Below are 19,266 nucleotides of genomic sequence, written 5' to 3'. Positions count from 1 at the left end.
AAAAAATTATAAAACGGAGGTGTGCTCTTTGGTGATCACGTGTGTTCTGCTATCATCAACTTTGCACGTGTATGGAAAAATGACTACTGCAGTGTTAATTTTTTTTGTCTGGACTCAGACATGCCTTCAATAAGGCATCTCCTACTGATGGATTTTTGCATTGCACATAGACATGTATGCATAAATTACAGATAGACTATACAGATTGGATGTGGAGTTTATTTGGGCACTTACTGTGCATTGCTTTGGTTGCACCCCATTGGTTCATAATCCAGTATACCTTCATTGATTTATTTTCCTTCTATGTTTTATCAATGTCAGATGGTACTTTATTTTTTAGAATGTTTGGTGAATTTTTTTGAGTTGTCTATGCAGGCAATCCAAGTTGGTGCTGCCAGGGTACTGTCAGAATTGTTGATTGTTGCAGATTATTTGCAACAATATTTGGTTGGCAATGCATGCTTTGGTTTGGATGATAAGCAGGTTTTCCATTTTATGTTTGAGTTTTTCTCCTACTTTCCTTCTTTGTAGCATTCAATTGATTAGATGAGTTGTTTCTACCTTATTTTGATTAACTGCTTGGTTTTAGATTACAGATTTGAGGCATTCTGTTAACCACATACTACTTGAGCAATCATCATGGAATGAAGATCTCTTTGTTGCCATAGTCATTATGCTCACGTCTGCAGCAAATTATCAGGTGTGATACCTTCTAAACCTTTCTGGAGGTTTAAACAATGTTTGGAATAACACGTTTACATGCTTTGGACTAAATCTGATTTCGTTTGAGACTTGCTCCAGGTTTGATATTTTGTTGATATGCTCCACCTAATTCCTCATTCTTTATTATTATGTTGGAGAATAATTGACTTGTACCTGCACATATTTTTTAGTAAAAATGTGGTGCTAGTGGTTTCTCAAGCTTTTCTGGATCGAGAAGATTCAGTTAGATAGAATGGATCTCTGTATAAGGTGTTAGATCTTTCAAAATCAGACAGTTTTCCAATACTATTATATCAACTTCTATTTATTTTTTTTTATCAGTAAATAAGATTTTTTTTTTTTTTTTTTTATAATTAATAAGAATTTTATTATCAAGAATAGGCACAGCCCAAGTACACTGGAAGTATACAAAGGAAATACCTGCTAGACACTAGAAAGCAGGAAACTACGACAGAAACAGATTCAGTACATTATCATCATTCCTTACAAAGATCCTAGCCCACAAACCCAAAGTAGAAAAGAAAAAATAACGAAGATCTTCAAAAGAACGCTCTTTGTCTTCGAAAGATCTTCAATAGAAAAGATTTTATTGATTGTAGGAATAGGCAAAAGGCCAAGTACACAGGTCATATACACGAGCAACACCTAGGAGTGATGTTCTAGTGATACAAGAAAATCATGAATGGTCATATCATTAAAATCAATTTCAATCGACCATTGGAACAAAGTGTTAAAAAAGAAATCTCTAAGTGCATCCAATTACCACTCACGATCTTCGAAGCTTCACCTGTTCCTCTCCCTCCAAAGACACCACCATAGGCAGATCGGAACCATTCTCCAAATTGCGGCAATCTGAGAAGTGCCGTGGAGATCTCTCCATGAAGCTAAGAGGTCAATCACCCTTTTTGGCATCACCCAAGCCACACCCAACCTAGCAAAAAATTCATTCCACAAAGTTGTGGCAATCTCACAATGTATTGATAGATGGTCGATGGATTCTCTGCTCTTTTTATACAAACAACACCAATCCAAGACTATGATTCGGCATTTCCTTAAGTTGTGCTTAACAAAGTTTATAGTTTGGACCTACAAAACAAAAATTAATAATTTGGGGTTTCTGGCACATTGATGTGAGTAAGGTGGCCAAACCCAAGATTCTAAACCATAATGAACCCAGGAAAATTGATTTGGGCCTAATTGGGCATTATTTTACTAAGTTCAGCTCAATTATTGCCTAGCTATGGCTCTCATGTAAATCTCTTGCTCATCTTATCATCTCCAGCTCTTCATGGTATTGTTTCCTAACATATAAATTCTTTCTGCAGCCTGCTTTTCTTGTTGCCATATTTTCTGCCATAGAGAGTAGAGATGTCCAAAATAGCAATGGTGATGATGCGAAGCAAGCAGCAAATGAAACTTCCCTTGGGCCACAGGGTTCTAGGAAATCAATTCTGGTAGATGCACTCATGCACTATCTTGATAGGGAAAATGATCTTATCAACAGGTATACTTGTCAGTATTTTTTTTTTTTTTTTATTATTAGTGCACTATATTTTTCATTTTTTATTCGGTTGCATCTTATCGTAGCTTCACATTTTAATCTGCTGATGTTTTTATCTGCAGCAATCCCAGAATCCTGTTGAATGTACTCAACTTCATGAAGGCCTTGTGGCAAGGGGCTGCTCAATATACACATATCCTGGAGTGGCTGAGGAGCTCTGAAAATTTCTGGAAACATTTGTCCAACTATATTTCGTTAATTGTTGGCACTAAAGATGGGGCCCTTGAAAATCTGACTGAAAAGGAGGCTCTAGACTTGGCATGTAAATATCGCTGTCAGTATGTAATATTAGAAATAATGGCATATGAGATGTTCCTGCAGAAGAAGTTGTCACATGCTGAATCACTTGTAAAGCATGGGGCTGAGTTGAAGGACAGGGTAGAAAATGCGGTCAATGTTCAAAAATCAAAAGCTGTGAGAGATATTGTGTCAAACTGGTGTGAGAGCTCTGTTTTAGGCAATCTGATCAAGTCACATACTTCTTGTGATTACAACAACGAAAAATTCTTCCATGCAAAGGTGACCATATTCAATTCCCTATTATTTATACTAACATGTTAATTAAGATGATGATGTGGTTGAGAATTGGGTTATTTACTTTCGACAGGTGATATTACTTTTGACAGTTAAGATCACAATTCTTTAGTCAACTAATGAGTGCTTTTTATTGTATGTTATGCTTATGCATGCCCAGTTATACGTGTGTGTATCTGTTGTAGAATACATCTGTCTTATTTGATTATTATCTTCTTTATATTTGATATGAGAGAGAATCAGTGTAGTCAGTTGCAACTTTACAGGTTGCTTCCAGTTTATTCGCTGTGCATGTGATGGGTAGATTAGCAGCCCATGACTCGGGAACATTGTCTGTCTCATTACTTGAGAAGATCCATGTGATTTGGAAAAAGGTTTGATACTGAATCTAAGACAGACTGATTTGCCTTTTTAATCTTTTTCTTCATTTCATTTTCTTGGAGTTACATCTAACTCCGAATTTGTATGTCATTTCCTGTTTGCAGTTGAGCACTCAGCGTGCCTTTTCTGAATTGTTGGCTCAATATTCTCAGCGTGGTTACAGGTAGAGCCTTTCAATAGTCATCTTTTTCTGATCCAAATGCTAAACTTGTAATTACAACTTCATGAAGTGAACTAATAATAGAGAAGGCTGGTCCTTGGGGTTAGGGGGTTTAGAACTAATACATCTGGATGTATTGTAAACTGGAAATGATCCTTTGTATTTTTAATGAAATTTTTTAGTTAGGAAAAAAAACTATCTGATTCCCATTTGTAAAATTATATAATTATGTCAGTTCTACTGGAAATGAGTCAATCCTCTATTGTTGATTATATATACAATTTTCTCTTTGCGTTTCTGGTTTGTTTATTATAACTGTGCTTGATCACAATTCTAGATATTACTTATATTTTATATAAATAGGCACTTAAACCTGTAACGCGTTATACACAACACGAAATTATTTGGAGGAATTGCCCCGTCTTCTACATTAGGGACGTGACAAATTATATAGGCACTGGCTTGATATTATGCACTTTCAGTATTTCAGGTTGTATTTTTTTTTTTTCAAACACAAGGTTTTTGCTTAATTATTAGTACTTGGTTTTTCTTCTAACTTGCATATTTCATTTTTAGATGTGTGGAAATCAGTTTTGTAGTTTATTTACTTATTGCAGTGAAGGCAAGGAGCTTGGTTCTTTAATTCTCAGTGATCTTTATTATCATATACAAGGCGAGCTTGAAGGCCGTAAAATTGGTCCCGGGCCTTTCAAAGAACTCTTTCAGTATCTAGTTGAATCAAAGATTTTGCAGAGCTATCAGCATAAGTATGATGATGACCTTTCTGCTACTTCCAAAGATGTGTACTTGTTTGACCTTGTACGCCTCAGAGCAGATTTGGGATTAGATATGTGGGATTATTCGGAGTGGAAAGCATCCAAAGCAACTGCTGAAACAATGTTGCGTTGCATGCAGAATGCAAACTCAATGGTGTTGCTTGCAAATTCAAGGCATGCTGCGCTGAAAGCATTAATAACTGTTTTAACAGTCTACCAGGATCAGGTGAGTTATCAGTTTTTTTTTTGTTTTTTTTCATTTTGAAGTTCCCAAGCTAGAAATACATTATTGACAGCTGTTTTGGTAATGATTGGATTTTGTTTTTATAAATAAAAATATTTTATTAATAGGAATAGGCATTGCTGATGGCCCAAGTGCACAGAATGTATACAAGAGGAAACACCTAGTTAAGAGGAAGAAATAGAAACAAGAAAATCATGAAAATCTAGCCCATTGAAGTCAATAGCTTTAGCCCATAGGAAAAAAGTACTAACAAAGAATAATTTAGGCCCCGTTTGTTTTCAGAACTCATCTCATCTCATCTTATCTAATCATTACAACTTTCACAACTTCCAATACAAAATAAAATAAACAATTCAACTTTTTCAAATCCCAAAACAAAAATAATATTAAAAAATATATTCTAACAATACTTTATTCAACTTTTTAACTTTAATCTCAACTCATCTTATCTCATCTGCGAAAACAAACGAGCCCTTAATCTCCAGTGAGCATTCCCTATCTTCAAAATTCGGATCATTTTGTTCCTTCCATATGCACCATAGAATACAAATAGGAACCATCTTCCATATAGCTGTGATTTATTAGGGACAAAAATGCAAAGTTTAAGAAGGGTTTTGTACCTTTATATTTTATGCTAATACGAAAATGTGAAATAATGATCGTAATCTAACTTTTATGAGGACCGTGTATAATGCAATTTATCTGAGGTTTTGTTTTCTTCTATGGAAATTGATTTTTGTGTGTTTTGGGAAGTTTCATAGTATATGTGATAATGAAGTCGCAGTGAATGATATCATGCCTTACCACCGTGCTTTATTGTCAAAATGATGCTTTGAAGAAGGCAGGTGTGTGTTGGGCAGTGGAACCTATAGACGTTTGATATGGAACTTTATGTTTTATTATGCGTCCACTTTTCAAACGAAATGTCTGGAAAGGATAAATTGATGGTTATTAGATGGAAAACGTATAGGATTATAGCAATTTTGCAATTTAGATCTACATCCTTCTACCTGCAAATTGTTGTGGAAGTCAATTAAAGCTACATTTGATGATTGCCTATAGTAAATTTTCTAGTATTACATTGGAGCATAAAAATAAGTATGAGGCACATTTCGTGGATGTGTAGAGCATGAAAGTAAGTAATTATCTTTAAATAAATGGATTGTGATGGGACTAGTTTTCATGATTTGCTTGTATCAATGTCTATTTCCTAGTTGCTGTTAGGTGTTTTCTTTGTATACTCTGTGAGCTTGGGCTACACCTATTTTGTGATCAATAAAACTTTATTTTACCTATCAAACAAAGAAATTGTCTCTTTCTAAATGGAGCACAAAAGGAATTGTGAGGATTCTACAGCATGGAGAGGCATTGCGATATTCAACGAAGTGAAAACCTTTATTTAAATGCTTTCATAGTGATTTCTGCCAGGCATGCAATTTGATTGTCTGGATGTGTTAAACCTTATGTCAACATCTTGGCGCTATAGCTAATGTAGTTCAAACTCATGGTTAGAATAATCAGATTTTTTTTTTGGAGAAAATTTGCATTATTACAGACAACTAATTAATGTTTACCCACTCATACAGTCACCAGAGCAAAAACCTGTTGGAGCAAAGATCCGTGACCAAGTCTTTTTATCATGCATTGATCATATTTGCCAATGTTTCTGTGCCACAGTAGAATCATTAGTGCCAATTCTGGATGGCTCTGATGATATCCTATGTTTTCTAACTGGCCAAGTAGAATTGCTTCTCCATATTGTGAGATCTGCATATGAGAGTTTGTCCTTGCATGCTCGTGTACTTGTCTTAAAAACCTTGGGTTCTGGCCTTAAAGTGTTGAGTGACTCGAGGCGATCAGTTATGGGGGTTAACACGACAATGAAACTCTTACTCTCGTTGCTTCTATCGACTGTGGAGTTTACTTGCCTTGGTACACGAATTGATGGGGCAACAGACATGGAATCTGTCAAAGACTCGGCTGAGATTTCAAATGCAACTATTCCGCTTCTACCTATTCTCTGCAACTGCACTACTAGAGCTGAGCATTGCACTCTCTCTCTGATGACTATGGACTTTATACTAAGAAGTCTCTTGATGCCAAACACTTGGTTTCCAATCATACAACATCATCTACAGCTGCAGAATTTAATTCTTAAGCTTCAAGATAAAAATTCATTTGCTTCCCTTCCCATAATATTAAAATTCTTTCTGACACTGGCACGAGTGAGAGGAGGTGCTGAAATGCTTCTTAATTCTGGTTTTTTCTCATCTCTGAGGGTTTTATTTGCTGAATCCTCGGATGGTAGACTTTTCTCCTCAATTAATAGTGAGGGGAACATCTCCAGCTCATCTGACAAAATTGAAAAGCCTCAGCACATATGGGGACTTGGCTTGTCAGTGGTTACAGCTATAATTCAATCTTTAGGAGACAGTTCAACTGGCAGTGATATTGTGGACAAGATGATACCTTACTTCTTCTCAGAGAAAGCTTATATGATATTTTATCATCTCAATGCACCAGACTTTCCATCTGATGATCCTAACAAGAAAAGACCTCGGGCTCAAAGGACACAAACTTCTTTTGCTGCTCTTCAGGAAACAGAGCACACCCTCATGCTAATGTGTGCGCTAGCGAAACATTGGAATTCATGGGTTAAATCCATGAAAGAAATGGATTCGCAGCTGAGAGAGAAAAGCATTCACCTATTGGCCTTTATTAGCCGAGGAACTCAACGCCATGGAGAGGCTTCCAGCAGGGGTGCCCCTCTTTTATGTCCTCCTACCCTCAAGGAGGACTTTGATTGCTGCAAGAAAGCATCGGTCATCAAAAGTAGAAGTGGATGGTTTGCTCTTTCACCCCTTGGTTGTGTGTCAAAACATAAGTTCACTGCTGTCTCAACTGCTGTAACAATCAAGGATCAAGCAAATGAGAATAATGATGTTTCTCAAACCTACTTCTCAGATGCTATTGCCTTAAAGATCTACAGAATTGCATTTCTTATTTTGAAATTTCTGTGTTTACAAGCTGAGGGTGCTGCCAAAAGGGCAGAGGAGTTGGGGTTTGTTGATCTTGCTCATTTTCCTGAACTGCCAATGCCTGAAATTTTACATGGTTTACAGGTATGATTATGATTTATATCCTTTTATCATAATCAACTATTTCAGCAAAATGGGATGGCAATGGTTTATAAGCTATTCGTTCAAGATTTTGATGTGTTAGCGTACTTTTTATTGGCAAAACATCTTCTGTCCTGTACTTGATATTAGATGAAGGCATGATGTAGGTGGAAGATCAATCTTTTAACACGGCAGTCCATCAAAATGCAGGATCAGGTCGCTGCTATTGTTACAGAGCTGTGTGAGGCCAACAAGTCGGAGCGGATTCATTCCAAAATCCAAAATGTCTGCTGCTTATTGCTGCAGATAATGGAGATGGCCTTATATTTGGAACTATGTGTTCTACAGATTTGTGGCATAAGACCTGTACTGGGGCGTGTTGAAGATTTCTCAAAGGAACTCAAATTGTTAATAAGAGGTACTAGTCTTTTCACCCCTCTGACAATCTGATAATAACCCAATGCTTGGTTGCATGTAATAAATTTTTGGTAATGTTCATTTTATGCAGCAACAGACAGCCATGCTTTTCTGAAAGCGTCAATGAAGTCCTTGAAACTTATAATATTATCAGTCTATCCAGGTTTGTTACAATCCGAGGGTTTCTTGTGAAATACATGTTGATATTGGTGAATTCCGTTGGCCTAAAAGGAGAGTAGAAAAAGGTGTAGGAGTTCTAGAATTTGTAAATAATTCGAGATATCAACATGATTCATGACAGTTTTAAAAGAAGGCGTGTATAAAATATTGGACATGTTTAAATATTTTATCATTTGTAGCAATTTCTTGGTCATTGGTTTTTTGATTCCCGGGAGGTGGTTTTTGAGAAAGATACGGCCATTAGGTTGAGTCACTTCACTATTTTGTTTCTATACGTGATTCCACATCGGTACACGTGAACAAATGGCATTTTGAGAGCTGAACGTTTCGTATTTTCTTTTTGTGTGTGAATTCGAAGTTTCATGCTAGCTCAAAATACATACATGGGGGGATAAGCACGAATAATATATTTGTAGTAATAAATTATAAATTGGTTTGGACTTTGGAGATTTATTTCTGATAACTAGTGAGATTCCAGTTCCAACTTCTCTATTCTTTTTCTTTTTCTTTTTTCCAGTTTCATCCAGGGCTCGATCGATGCGTTGAATACGACCCCCATCTTTTTGTTTTTTGTTAGAATCTCTGTTGGTCCAAGCTCATGATAAATAAAGATAAATAGATAGATAAAACAGAATCTCTTGTAGATTTGGAGAATTAATAATACATAAAGAACATAAAAATACAAGTGAAAGGGAAATTGAGAGGCAACTTCCATCCATAACAATGCTGATGCATGTACCAAAGTTGAAATAGTAAATCCTTTCAACGGTGTCGCTTTCTCTCTTTCCCATATGGTTGGTTAGTCATTACTCATTAGGCAGTCAGTCCAGGACTCGTCGCTCCACGCTCCTACACCCGAATCCATGACACAAAAGCATATACCATAGCAGCCCAGCCGGCTCGGATAAGATCGGATCCGCTCACTAACCCTAGTCAAAATCTTAACCTCGCCCTGGTTACCCCAACCACCTCCACAATCCTCCCACGTGTCTCTATCCAGCGCTTCAACTCAACCTTCCAGAACCAAGTGGCTAGCCCCTCCCCTGTATATAATATAACTTCCTCAGACTGTCTAGAAAACCCAAACAGAAACTCAAATCTTTTGCATCACCATCAATGGCTTCCTCCAATCCTAAGGTTTTCTTTGACATGACAATCGGCGGCCAATCAGTCGGCCGGATCGTTATGGAGCTTTACGCGGACACCACTCCTATAACAGCTGAGAACTTCAGGGCACTCTGCACCGGCGAGAAGGGCACTGGTCGCGCTGGTAAACCGCTACACTACAAGGGGTCGGCCTTCCACCGGGTGATCCCGGGATTCATGTGCCAGGGCGGTGACTTCACTGCCGGGAACGGTACCGGCGGAGAGTCCATTTACGGGGCGAAGTTCGCGGACGAGAACTTCAACAGGAAGCACACTGGCCCCGGCGTCCTGTCCATGGCCAATGCGGGTCCCGGCACCAACGGATCACAGTTCTTCGTATGCACTGAGAAGACGGAGTGGCTGGACGGGAAGCACGTGGTGTTCGGGCAGGTGGTTGAGGGGATGGACGTGGTGAGGGCGATAGAGAAGGTAGGATCGAGCTCCGGAAAGACCTCAAAGCCGGTGGTCATTGCTGACTGTGGTCAACTCTAGATCTGATATCTACTATAAATCCAGTAATAATCTAATGTTTTGTTTGTGGTTGTGGTTCATCTACGGGGATGGTGTCGTTTAACTTGTTACAGTGTCGTTGAATTCCATGGTGTCATGTTCATGGTTATGGTTTTGGTGGGTTTTTATGATCCATTCCAGACTTTTCATATTTTATTTTGTGATAAAATAAAGATTAGTATGAATCAGACAATATCTTTGTTTTTTTTTTGGTATATTAAGTCACATGTTGTTTATTGCATGGATCAAAATAGAATGATAAATTGCTCATATAGAAATTTAAAAAAAAAAAAAAGGATCTGACATTGAAATTATAAAATAATTTATGCAAATTAGAATGATTATTTTCTCAATAGAATTTGGGATATTAATAATTATTAAAAAATTCTAATAAGTAATGTGAGGGGAGTTATCCCTGACCCGAACAAGGAGAAGGGCTCGGATCAAAGCCCAAGAAGAAGGGCCCTTCGACCCAGACATGGGGGCCAGGTTGAGCATACCTCAGAAGTCCAAATAGAGATTTAGAGAATAAGACATGTCGCATTTAATACGATTCATCAGGGCGGCAGACACTTTGCATTAATGAGACGAGAGAGGCTTAAAGAAGAAGGCATGTTGTATTCATTGCAACTCAGGAAGATCAAGACAGTGGATACCCCGCATTAGTAAAATGAGAGAAATTTAAGGAAGAAGACATGCCGTATTCAATGTGACTCAGATTTGGTACGCTCAACAAAAGGTCTTGTGTTAGGAACAGTCACCATCAGACCTAAATTGTCATGTAACATGGCAAGTGGGCAATATGATATCCAATTTTCTACAGAGCGACACCTCGCTACCATGGAAGCCAGATCGACAGGTATAAATAGACATCTCTTACGATCAATAAAGAGGTTAACATCTACATTACATTTATACTACTACTTTTTTCAGGGTTTTCTCTTTTCATCTTCAACATTGAAACTAACTTGAGCGTCAGAGGTACCACGGATCTCGAGATCTCCATTCTCCTGGTTGCAAGGAAGAATTTGAGTATTGTCAGCATGGAGTTGTCTAGGTTTGCAAAACACGATACCAAGAAGCAACTTAATCAATAACAACACTACTAAATAAGTCAAGCAAATAAAGCTTGAATATACAGTTTAGTAACAAGACACAATGTTAAAATCTGAAGATTACTATAGAATGTTTGATTTATTCACTAAAACAAGACATGTTTTAGGAGGGGCTGAACCCTAATAAACATTCTAAAAAAAATAACAACAAAGAGAAAATAAATGGAAAATAGAACCAAACGGATCAGTCTCAGATTTATTGACCTAGGATCTAGACAGGGTCGTCCTGATGAATTTGCGATTTATTAGAATAATTTTTCTCACATCCATGGATAAGAGAAGGAATGGCTATTGACTCCAATCTTCCATAAAAAAGATATCATAAATCAATATGTTTTTACTTTCAATGAAATCTAGGTCGATAATTAGATATCAATATAAAATAAAATGTTTTTTTTTAAATTAAAACAAATTTGAATTGAATTATCGAAGAATTTGAAAATTTGAATTAAAATAAATAAATATATAAATTTGAAATATAGAATCATTTGAAAAACCCACTTTATCACGGTTAAACTCATTTTTTTAAAAATAACAAAATTATTTCATCATTAACAAAATTAAAATCATTTTTATCATTAACAAAATTATAAAATATTTCAAATTAACAAAATTTTGAAATATTACAAATGTCGGCCCTAAAGGCAGCAGGTAACTTAGCGCTCTCGAACAGGAAAGCCATCTGTCAGTATGACTATTATACCCCATATCACCACCGTCCATTCATTCCCATTTTAACATCCTTCTTCTTTTACCGAACGATCCAATCCCCACTTCCCTACCTATATAAAGTAGGGAATAACCCCCTCGTCCCCTACTGCTTAGCTGAAAACGAACGCAACCCCAAGCATCCGGCCAGCGAGCACGACAGAGTTAAGGTGAAGGAAGAAGACAATGGCGGCAACTGTGTCTCCGTGGGCCAAACCCGGCGCCTGGGCTCTAGATTCTGAGGAACACGAGGCCGAGCTCCAGCAACAGCAACAGAACCTCGACCAACCAATCTCCGGGATTCCAACCGAGCCGCTTCCGGACTTTCCGTCCCTTTCCGCCGCGGCTGCCACCAAGCCCAAGAAGAAGAAGGGCCAGACCCTCTCCCACGCCGACTTTATCTCCATGCCCACTCAGACGAGACATCCATTGCAACAACCCCGGGGACTCACCCCCGAGGAGTTCCTGGCTCTCCCCACTGGCCCCCGTCAGCGCTCAGCTGAGGAGCTTGAACGAGACCGCAACCGGATAGGCGGCGGCTTTAGGTCCTACGGCTCCAACAATAACAGTCCCTACTCCAGTGGCGACGATTCCAATTCTCGGTGGGGGTCTTCTAGGGTTTCCGATGATTCCAGCAGAAACGGCTCATTTAATAGGGACAGGGACAGGGACAGGGACAGGGACTCGGCACCTTCTCGGGCCGACGAGATCGATAATTGGGCCGCCGCGAAGAAACCGACGGTTGGAAACAACGGTTTTGATAGGAGAGAAAGAGGAGGAGGAGGAGGAGGAGTAGGTGGAGGTGTGCTTTTCAACTCGCAATCTCGAGCGGATGATTCCGACAATTGGGGATCGAACAAGGCCTTTGTGCCATCAACGGACGGACGGAGATCTAGCGGTGAGAGAAGGGTGGGGTTCGCTTCGAATGGTGGTGCCGATTCGGATAATTGGGCGAGGAGCAAGAAGGAGCTGAGTACTGGCGCAGGTGGTGTGACTGAAAGACCGAGGCTTAATTTGCATCCGAGGACTCTGCCTGTGAGCAATGGGGAGAAGCAGGAGGGGCGGGGATGATTTCGAAGCCGTCAAGGACTTCAAATCCATTTGGGGAGGCAAGGCCAAGAGAGGATGTTCTGGCAGAGAAAGGGAAGGACTGGAAGAAGATTGACGAGCAGCTAGAAACCACGAAGAAGGAGGTGGTAGAGAAGGCGGAGAGGCCTTCTTCATTCGGAACGAGAGGTTTTGGGCTTGGGAATGGCCGCTTGGCAGTGGAGGAGGATAATCGGACTTGGAGGAAGCCAGAATCGATTGAAAGTAGCCGTCCTCCGAGGTTTGTTCAGTCAGCTGTCTGATTCATCAATTCGCTGAATTGCAGCAAAAGATGCTTACTTCTTGTTTGGTTTCTGATGATCTTTGTTGGTTTTAATTACTGTTGATTATGTGGCTTTACAATTTTGTTCCATAGGGACTGTTTTCTGTTTGTTTGTTTGCTCATTTGGCATGAGCAACTAATTTGCTATCTGTCATTCTATATATCGGTTTCATATTTACTCCGATTGCTTGCTTTGTATTGGTCGACCCACTAGATTGTTCTGCGTTACTGTGTTGCTTTGTAATTATATTTGTTATCAGTACTTTGTAATAATTTTGCTCATTATAACTAGGAGGAGTTCGATTTAGTACTTAAAGAGAGTGTAATTTTTCCATAATTGTGTGAAATAGCATTTTAAGCTTGTTCTACAGACGTTGCACTCGCCTTAATTGGTTGCTATGTGGGGCAACAATAAGTGACCATTTCAAAGCTAAGGTTTTATTTTTACGGCAGCTCTAGGAAATCATGTAAGGGATCCTAGTGTTTTGTTGAACCAAAGTGAATCGAGGGAAATTTGGTTCACAGAATGTATCATGTTATCTCCATGATTTGATTATGCTCAAAGGTCAATCCCTCATATCCTGTAATGACATTTGTGCAAATTGATTAGCTGCCACTTCAATGCTGCTGATTGATTTCATGTATCAACAGTCAGAATCCAGGCATCTATTTCATTCTAAAAATATATGCTCTGGTTCTTATTTTAACATATAACTTTCTTGGGAATGCATATAGTTGAACCCACTAACCGTGCAAATGGTTAGTGATATTCTGAAGCATTCCTGTTTTTGGTCTTGGTTCTCTGCTGCTCCTGCCTATAACCCGTGTGGGTCTCACATGATTACAGAGGAATCAATTTTCTAGATCTGTGTTACAGATGACAAAAGTTGCAAGTTTTACACATCCATAATAGCAAGGGAAAAACAAATCTCTGCATTGCTTTTAACATTTCGGTTTTTCACTTTAGAGCTATATTACCTCATCTTCTTAATGAATCCACTGTTGTGGTAAAGTCAGGCGCTTTAATTTTCAGTTAATAATATGTGCATTTGAAGGTACTTTAATTTCAGTTGAATAGAAACTTGTCTTTGTAGCCTGTAGGGTCTTGGTAGTTAATGATTTTGAGAACTTGATGACTTTTACGTTGGTTGGTTTTTTTTTTTTTTTAATTACTGTTTTCGTAAGTGGCATACATATTATTACTTTTAAAGCATGACTAGAGAATGGAAAAAGTATTTCTATTTTTGCCATTTAGAGGAAAGGAATTATTGAGCTCGCTTCTTTGTTCTTTGTTCTTTGTTCCATTAAAGTATTTGCTGCGATATGCTTATTTAACTGAATGATTAATTTGTTGTTATCTTTTTCTGCAGTGCTGAGACAATTGAGGATGGTTCTGGTGAAGAAAAATTAGGAGAGGTGACGTTCAATGGTGAGGTTTGAAAAAGAGGCAGAAAGTGCTAGAGGCTCTTGGTTAATGAGATGCTTGTTTTTTCTTTAGGGTTTTTATTCTATTTTACTAACTTGTATTATTGTTTTTTTGCCGTGAATGTTATTACTGTCAAACAGTCGGAAGACAATTTTGGTAGGGGATTAAGGTAGTGACAATTTTGTATTTAGTGTTGCAACTCGCAGCGATTTTGTGTTCTTCTCATTATTTTGGGTTACAATATCTGAGTTTTGATATCCGTGTTTAAGTGCGAGTTGGAATTTCGGTTTTGAGAGTTAACAGTTTGAGCATTTTATTTGACCATTTTGAGCTTTTTTTCTTGGGGTTCTGACGACGTTTTTTTTTTTTTTTTTTCTTTTGAAAAACTGACGACGTTTTTATAATGAATGCATGTGGCATATTGCTTTATATATGTAGTATGGTGTAGTATGGTGTATAGTGTATGGAATTTTCTATATCGAGTAATGTTATATATCATATTATATAGAAAATGTGTCGCATCATAATTAGTGGGATGAAAGTGAAATGATAATATATTGTATAGAATTTTTCATATATATATATATATATATATAAAATATGCTATAAGCAGAACTTTAGTTTTGGGTCTCAGGAGGATAAGAGAAGTTTCTTTTCTAATGGCTTGTCGGTAGTGGTATCTTTGTATATTGTCGTTAGGTTTTCTTCTTTGAATTTTAGATTTCGTTTGGTATATAAATTTAACTCAACTCATCATTACAATTTTTTTAAATTTTAACATAAAATATAATAAATAATTTAAAATTTTCAAATCTTAAAATAATAAAATATTAAAAAATAATATTATAATAATATTTTATCATCTTAATTCAACTTAACTTAACTTAGTTTAACATTTAAACGCAGTTTTAGGTGTAGTTCTCTTCTCGTGCATTTAGGAGCAAGACCTCTAATTCTATGGGCCGGCCATTGTCTTTTGGGCATTGAATTTGGGTCGGCCTGTCGTGTTCTTAATGATACATTTCGTTTAATTTTTAAATCTATCTCAACTTATTATTATAATTTTTTTAAATTTTAATATAAAATATAATAAATAATTTAATTTTTTTAAATCTTAAAATAATAATAATATTAAAAAATAATATTCTAACAATATTTTATCATCTTAACTTAATTCAATTCAACTTAATTCAACGAATCCTTATACAATTCATTTCACAATCAATCAGCAAGCATATCATTTAAAAAAAAATAAAAATATGAACATTTAATATATAGTTGTAAAAAAAACTGCAAGTCATTTTGTTTACCGAATGAGACAACAAACGAAGTTAAAACAAACCTAATTCATACCCCCCGATAAATTGTATGTGCTTCCTTGGCCCGAGGCTTTGGTAGATTCTTTTTATTATTATTATTATTATGTGAACATATTATTTTTGTTTATGCAGTGAAGCGTGACGAATTATCAAGATTCTTCATCGATCCAGTGATAATTCCAGAAAAAGGGCCATGACTGCATGAATCATATGTGACGATTGGACAAAATACTTTTTTCCAGAAAAATGGCTATATTGGACAGAAGCTCGATCGATAGAGACACTCCCAATATGAAAGACGTGAACAACAGCTCGATCGGCTAGCGTATTAACAAATGGTCCCATATTTTATATATAGTACTGGTCGGCTGACCAACAAATTAACATGAGGATGACAAATATTGCATGTGAAAAATATTGGACAAGGGAGTTTGCTCAAGGAAAGAAATTCTTCCACGAATTAAAAGGATTTCACTGTAAGAAAAATTGGTATTTGCAGCTAAATTTATTTGCGGCGACTCATAGTTGGACATAAATAGTGACATTTATTGTAGCAGCTTTTTCTTTTCGGCATTGGAGAGAAATTGTTAGAAATTCAACTTTTTGCAATGACAAGAAAGGAAAGCAAATCACGAATTTTGTGGCGAGAATATTATAAATCGCAGCAATTTTCAACCTCTTACAATGACACTGGACTGCTGCTAAAACTTATGCTGCAGAGAAACCTTTTGCGTCGATTATTGCCGCCCTAAAAGATTATGATTTCAAAATTTACCCTTTTATTTCTTCTCCCCCATTTCGATACTTTTTGTTTTGTCTCCGCACGTTCATCTCTCTCTCTCTCTCCCTCATGCTATGCATTATTGCCCCTTCCCATGCTGTGCACTGCCGCCCTTTCCCATGTTGTGCCTCTATCGGGCCGTCGTTGTCGCCGCCTCGCCTAGCAGGTGATTGTCTCTCTCTCTCTCTCTCTCTCTCTTTCTCTCTCTCTCTCTCTTACTTATCCTTTTAAGTTTGTTTTTCGTGAATTTCTATAATTATTAGTCTGATTTTATACAATTGAAATGCTTATACAATGACTATATTGATTTTAGCATGTTTGAGAGATTTATTGTAGCAGCTTTTTCTTTTCGGCGTTGGAGAGAAATTGTCAGAAATTCAACTTTTTGCAATGACAAGAAAGGAAAGCAAATCAAAAATTTTGTGGCGAGAATATTATAAATCGCGGCAATTTTCAACCTCTTACGGTGACACTGGACTGCTGCTAAAACTTATGCTGCAGAGAAACCTTTTGCGTCGATTATTGCCGCCCTAAAAGATTATGATTTCAAAATTTACCCTTTTATTTCTTCTCCCCTATTTCGATACTTTGTGTTTTGTCTCCGCACGCTCATCTCTCTCTCTCTCCCTCACGCTATGCATTACTGCCCCTTCCCATGCTGTGCACTGCCGCCCCTTCCCATGTTGTGCCTCTACCGGGTCGTCGCTGTCGCCGCCTCGCCTAGCAGGTGATTGTCTCTCTCTCTTACTTATCCTTTTAAGTTTGTTTTTCGTGAATTTCTATAATTATTAGTCTGATTTTATACAATTGAAATGCTTATACAATGACTATATCGATTTTAGCATGTTTGAGAGATTTTTTCTGTTAGGGTTTCATGAAACAGAGGATTAGGGTTTTTTCAATAGCAAAGTTTTGTGATTCTCATGATTTGCACCTATACATGTATGTAGCGTGATAAACAGTAATGGAAGTGGCCTTGAAATTGCAGAACCTAGTTGAGCTTCCTCTAGGCCATTGTGCAATGACATGCACAATCTAAGAATAAGATACCAAGCTTAACCATAGCATAAGTGAAGTGGGTAAGTTGGCCATTTATGCTACACAGAGAGAGAGAGATGGCCCAGTGAGGAGGAGCCTTTATTTATTATAGAGAGTACAAATGTCGTCTTATTTTATTTATTCACAGGGGTTTGCGTAGTTATATAATGTTTTTTTAGCTTTCATGATTCCTCTAAATTGGATTGGTGATAATAAGTGTCTTGCCACGAATATAACATAAATAAACAAGTTTTTTTGTGTTACTAATCTGTTGGTTATGTGAAATTCACGGTCATATAAATAACTTTTTGTCTTTTGTGCCTATAAGCAAGCATGCATGTGTACATGAGAGAGATGATCAGCTAGTGAAGTGTGCATCAGGCAAATCTTCTTTCTAATGAACCAACTGGCATTTACTTTTTACTTGCATTTAAAATAAACCAACTGGCATTTCCTCCCCCAATAAATTAAGGGTATAAAGAGTGAAGTGACGATTATAACTAGTCATAAACTTGAACGAGGTTTCTGAAGTTTATAATAATTATGTAATTTATTTATATACATTCTATTTAACAATAGTTTTTTTTAATAATTTAATTCTAGATACTTGAAGCTTGAATAAGGGGGAGATCCCATCAACAGGCTCTCTGGTGGAGGTTTTCAATAAAGGTATTCTTTAAGCTATACAGTGAAAAATGATTGTGTTATATATCAATTCATTTACATTCTTCGATTACACAGTGAGAAAGATAAAAAAAATTCCATAAGTAGTGGTTTCTTATGAAACTTGATTGATCAAGCACACAAAATGACTTATGTATTGCCTTCTAATATTGATAATATGCTTGACTTCTAATAATATCAATCCTTGTGGCCAAGAGCCGAGGGATTTATTGTATGCATTTGCCACTTTTCTCCAGCTTTAGGATGTACGTTTTGTTCCATTTGAACAGAATTCAATTGGTTTTGGCTATGTCCTTTGGTAACTTTGAAAGCAAGAATTGAGGTCCTTTGTTAACTTAAGTTAGTGCCACATAGAATCGACCCAGAGGTGGTGATCAACTAATTATTCATCTTCTAATCATATAGTTTTTTTTTTCTCACTTTCTCCCTTATTTTGCCCCATTTTTGCAGGAATTGGTTTTCATTTATTAGTAAAAGTTTCTGTGTTGATATGGGTTCTGCACTTCACAATTATATAAGAATAATGCTACATGCAGTCTTGAAGTGTGCAAACACCGTGCAGTCACTTTAAAAAAGAGTAGGGTCTATTATTACAATTTTTTTTCATGTGAATCCTTTATTTATTCATTTTTTTCAAAATGAATGTACGGCGCTTGCATACTTACGACTGCAATTATCATTTTTCATTATATAATATGAAAGTAACTCTCTCTATAGAAGGTATCCTTGAGTCTGTTGTGGTATGAACTTGTGGCATTCCTTTCATCATTTTTGCTCTTAAATGATGTGACCAGCTTTATCTTTTATCATATTTTAACAATTTGTTGAACAGCTTTTTAGTTGGCTTAATTCCTGGAGAAAGGTAAGTCCATTTTATTTTGATTAATGATATTACTTATCAAGAAAAGGCAATTTTGGGCTTATTATATTTAAAGCTTCTTACCAATCCAGTGTGTATATTTCTTTTCGCAGTGTTGGGGCTCCTAACCTTATTATATTTCTTAGAACATGCCTTATTATATTTTTTGGGTTTTAATTATAGAATATTTGACTAATATTATTTTTCTCTTGCATG

At 36.9% G+C, this 19,266-nt stretch overlaps 2 protein-coding genes and 1 pseudogene across 3 annotated transcripts in view; all 3 read left to right on the top strand.

Annotated features, from left to right (window-relative positions):
* The window catches only part of LOC121257229, a 34,445-nt gene extending 26,168 nt beyond the window's left edge, over positions 1 to 8,277 (top strand). The window contains exons 23-32 of one of the 2 annotated variants that reach the window (XM_041158165.1): positions 376 to 483; positions 590 to 700; positions 2,049 to 2,227; positions 2,347 to 2,803; positions 3,085 to 3,192; positions 3,304 to 3,362; positions 3,959 to 4,361; positions 5,966 to 7,501; positions 7,709 to 7,916; positions 8,007 to 8,277. In XM_041158165.1, coding sequence (XP_041014099.1) covers positions 376 to 483; positions 590 to 700; positions 2,049 to 2,227; positions 2,347 to 2,803; positions 3,085 to 3,192; positions 3,304 to 3,362; positions 3,959 to 4,361; positions 5,966 to 7,501; positions 7,709 to 7,916; positions 8,007 to 8,107 — 3,270 coding nt within the window. In that variant the 3' untranslated portion in view covers positions 8,108 to 8,277. The remainder of the gene's footprint in view (positions 1 to 375; positions 484 to 589; positions 701 to 2,048; positions 2,228 to 2,346; positions 2,804 to 3,084; positions 3,193 to 3,303; positions 3,363 to 3,958; positions 4,362 to 5,965; positions 7,502 to 7,708; positions 7,917 to 8,006) is intronic. The other variant, XM_041158166.1, reaches the window with a different exon arrangement.
* A 443-nt stretch (positions 8,278 to 8,720) lies between these two features.
* LOC121257228 (peptidyl-prolyl cis-trans isomerase 1-like) lies at positions 8,721 to 9,944 on the top strand. The gene has a single exon (XM_041158164.1). The coding sequence runs from the start codon at positions 9,212 to 9,214 to the stop codon at positions 9,731 to 9,733; it is 522 nt and encodes a 173-aa protein (XP_041014098.1). The 5' UTR covers positions 8,721 to 9,211; the 3' UTR covers positions 9,734 to 9,944.
* Positions 9,945 to 11,631: 1,687 nt separating this feature from the next.
* On the top strand, positions 11,632 to 14,562 carry LOC121257227 (annotated as a pseudogene).
* The last annotated feature ends 4,704 nt before the right edge of the window (positions 14,563 to 19,266 follow it).

Source organism: Juglans microcarpa x Juglans regia, chromosome 3S (assembly GCF_004785595.1).
Source record: "Juglans microcarpa x Juglans regia isolate MS1-56 chromosome 3S, Jm3101_v1.0, whole genome shotgun sequence".
Classification (NCBI taxonomy): domain Eukaryota; kingdom Viridiplantae; phylum Streptophyta; class Magnoliopsida; order Fagales; family Juglandaceae; genus Juglans; species Juglans microcarpa x Juglans regia.
This window is presented reverse-complemented; position numbering and strand designations above follow the sequence as displayed.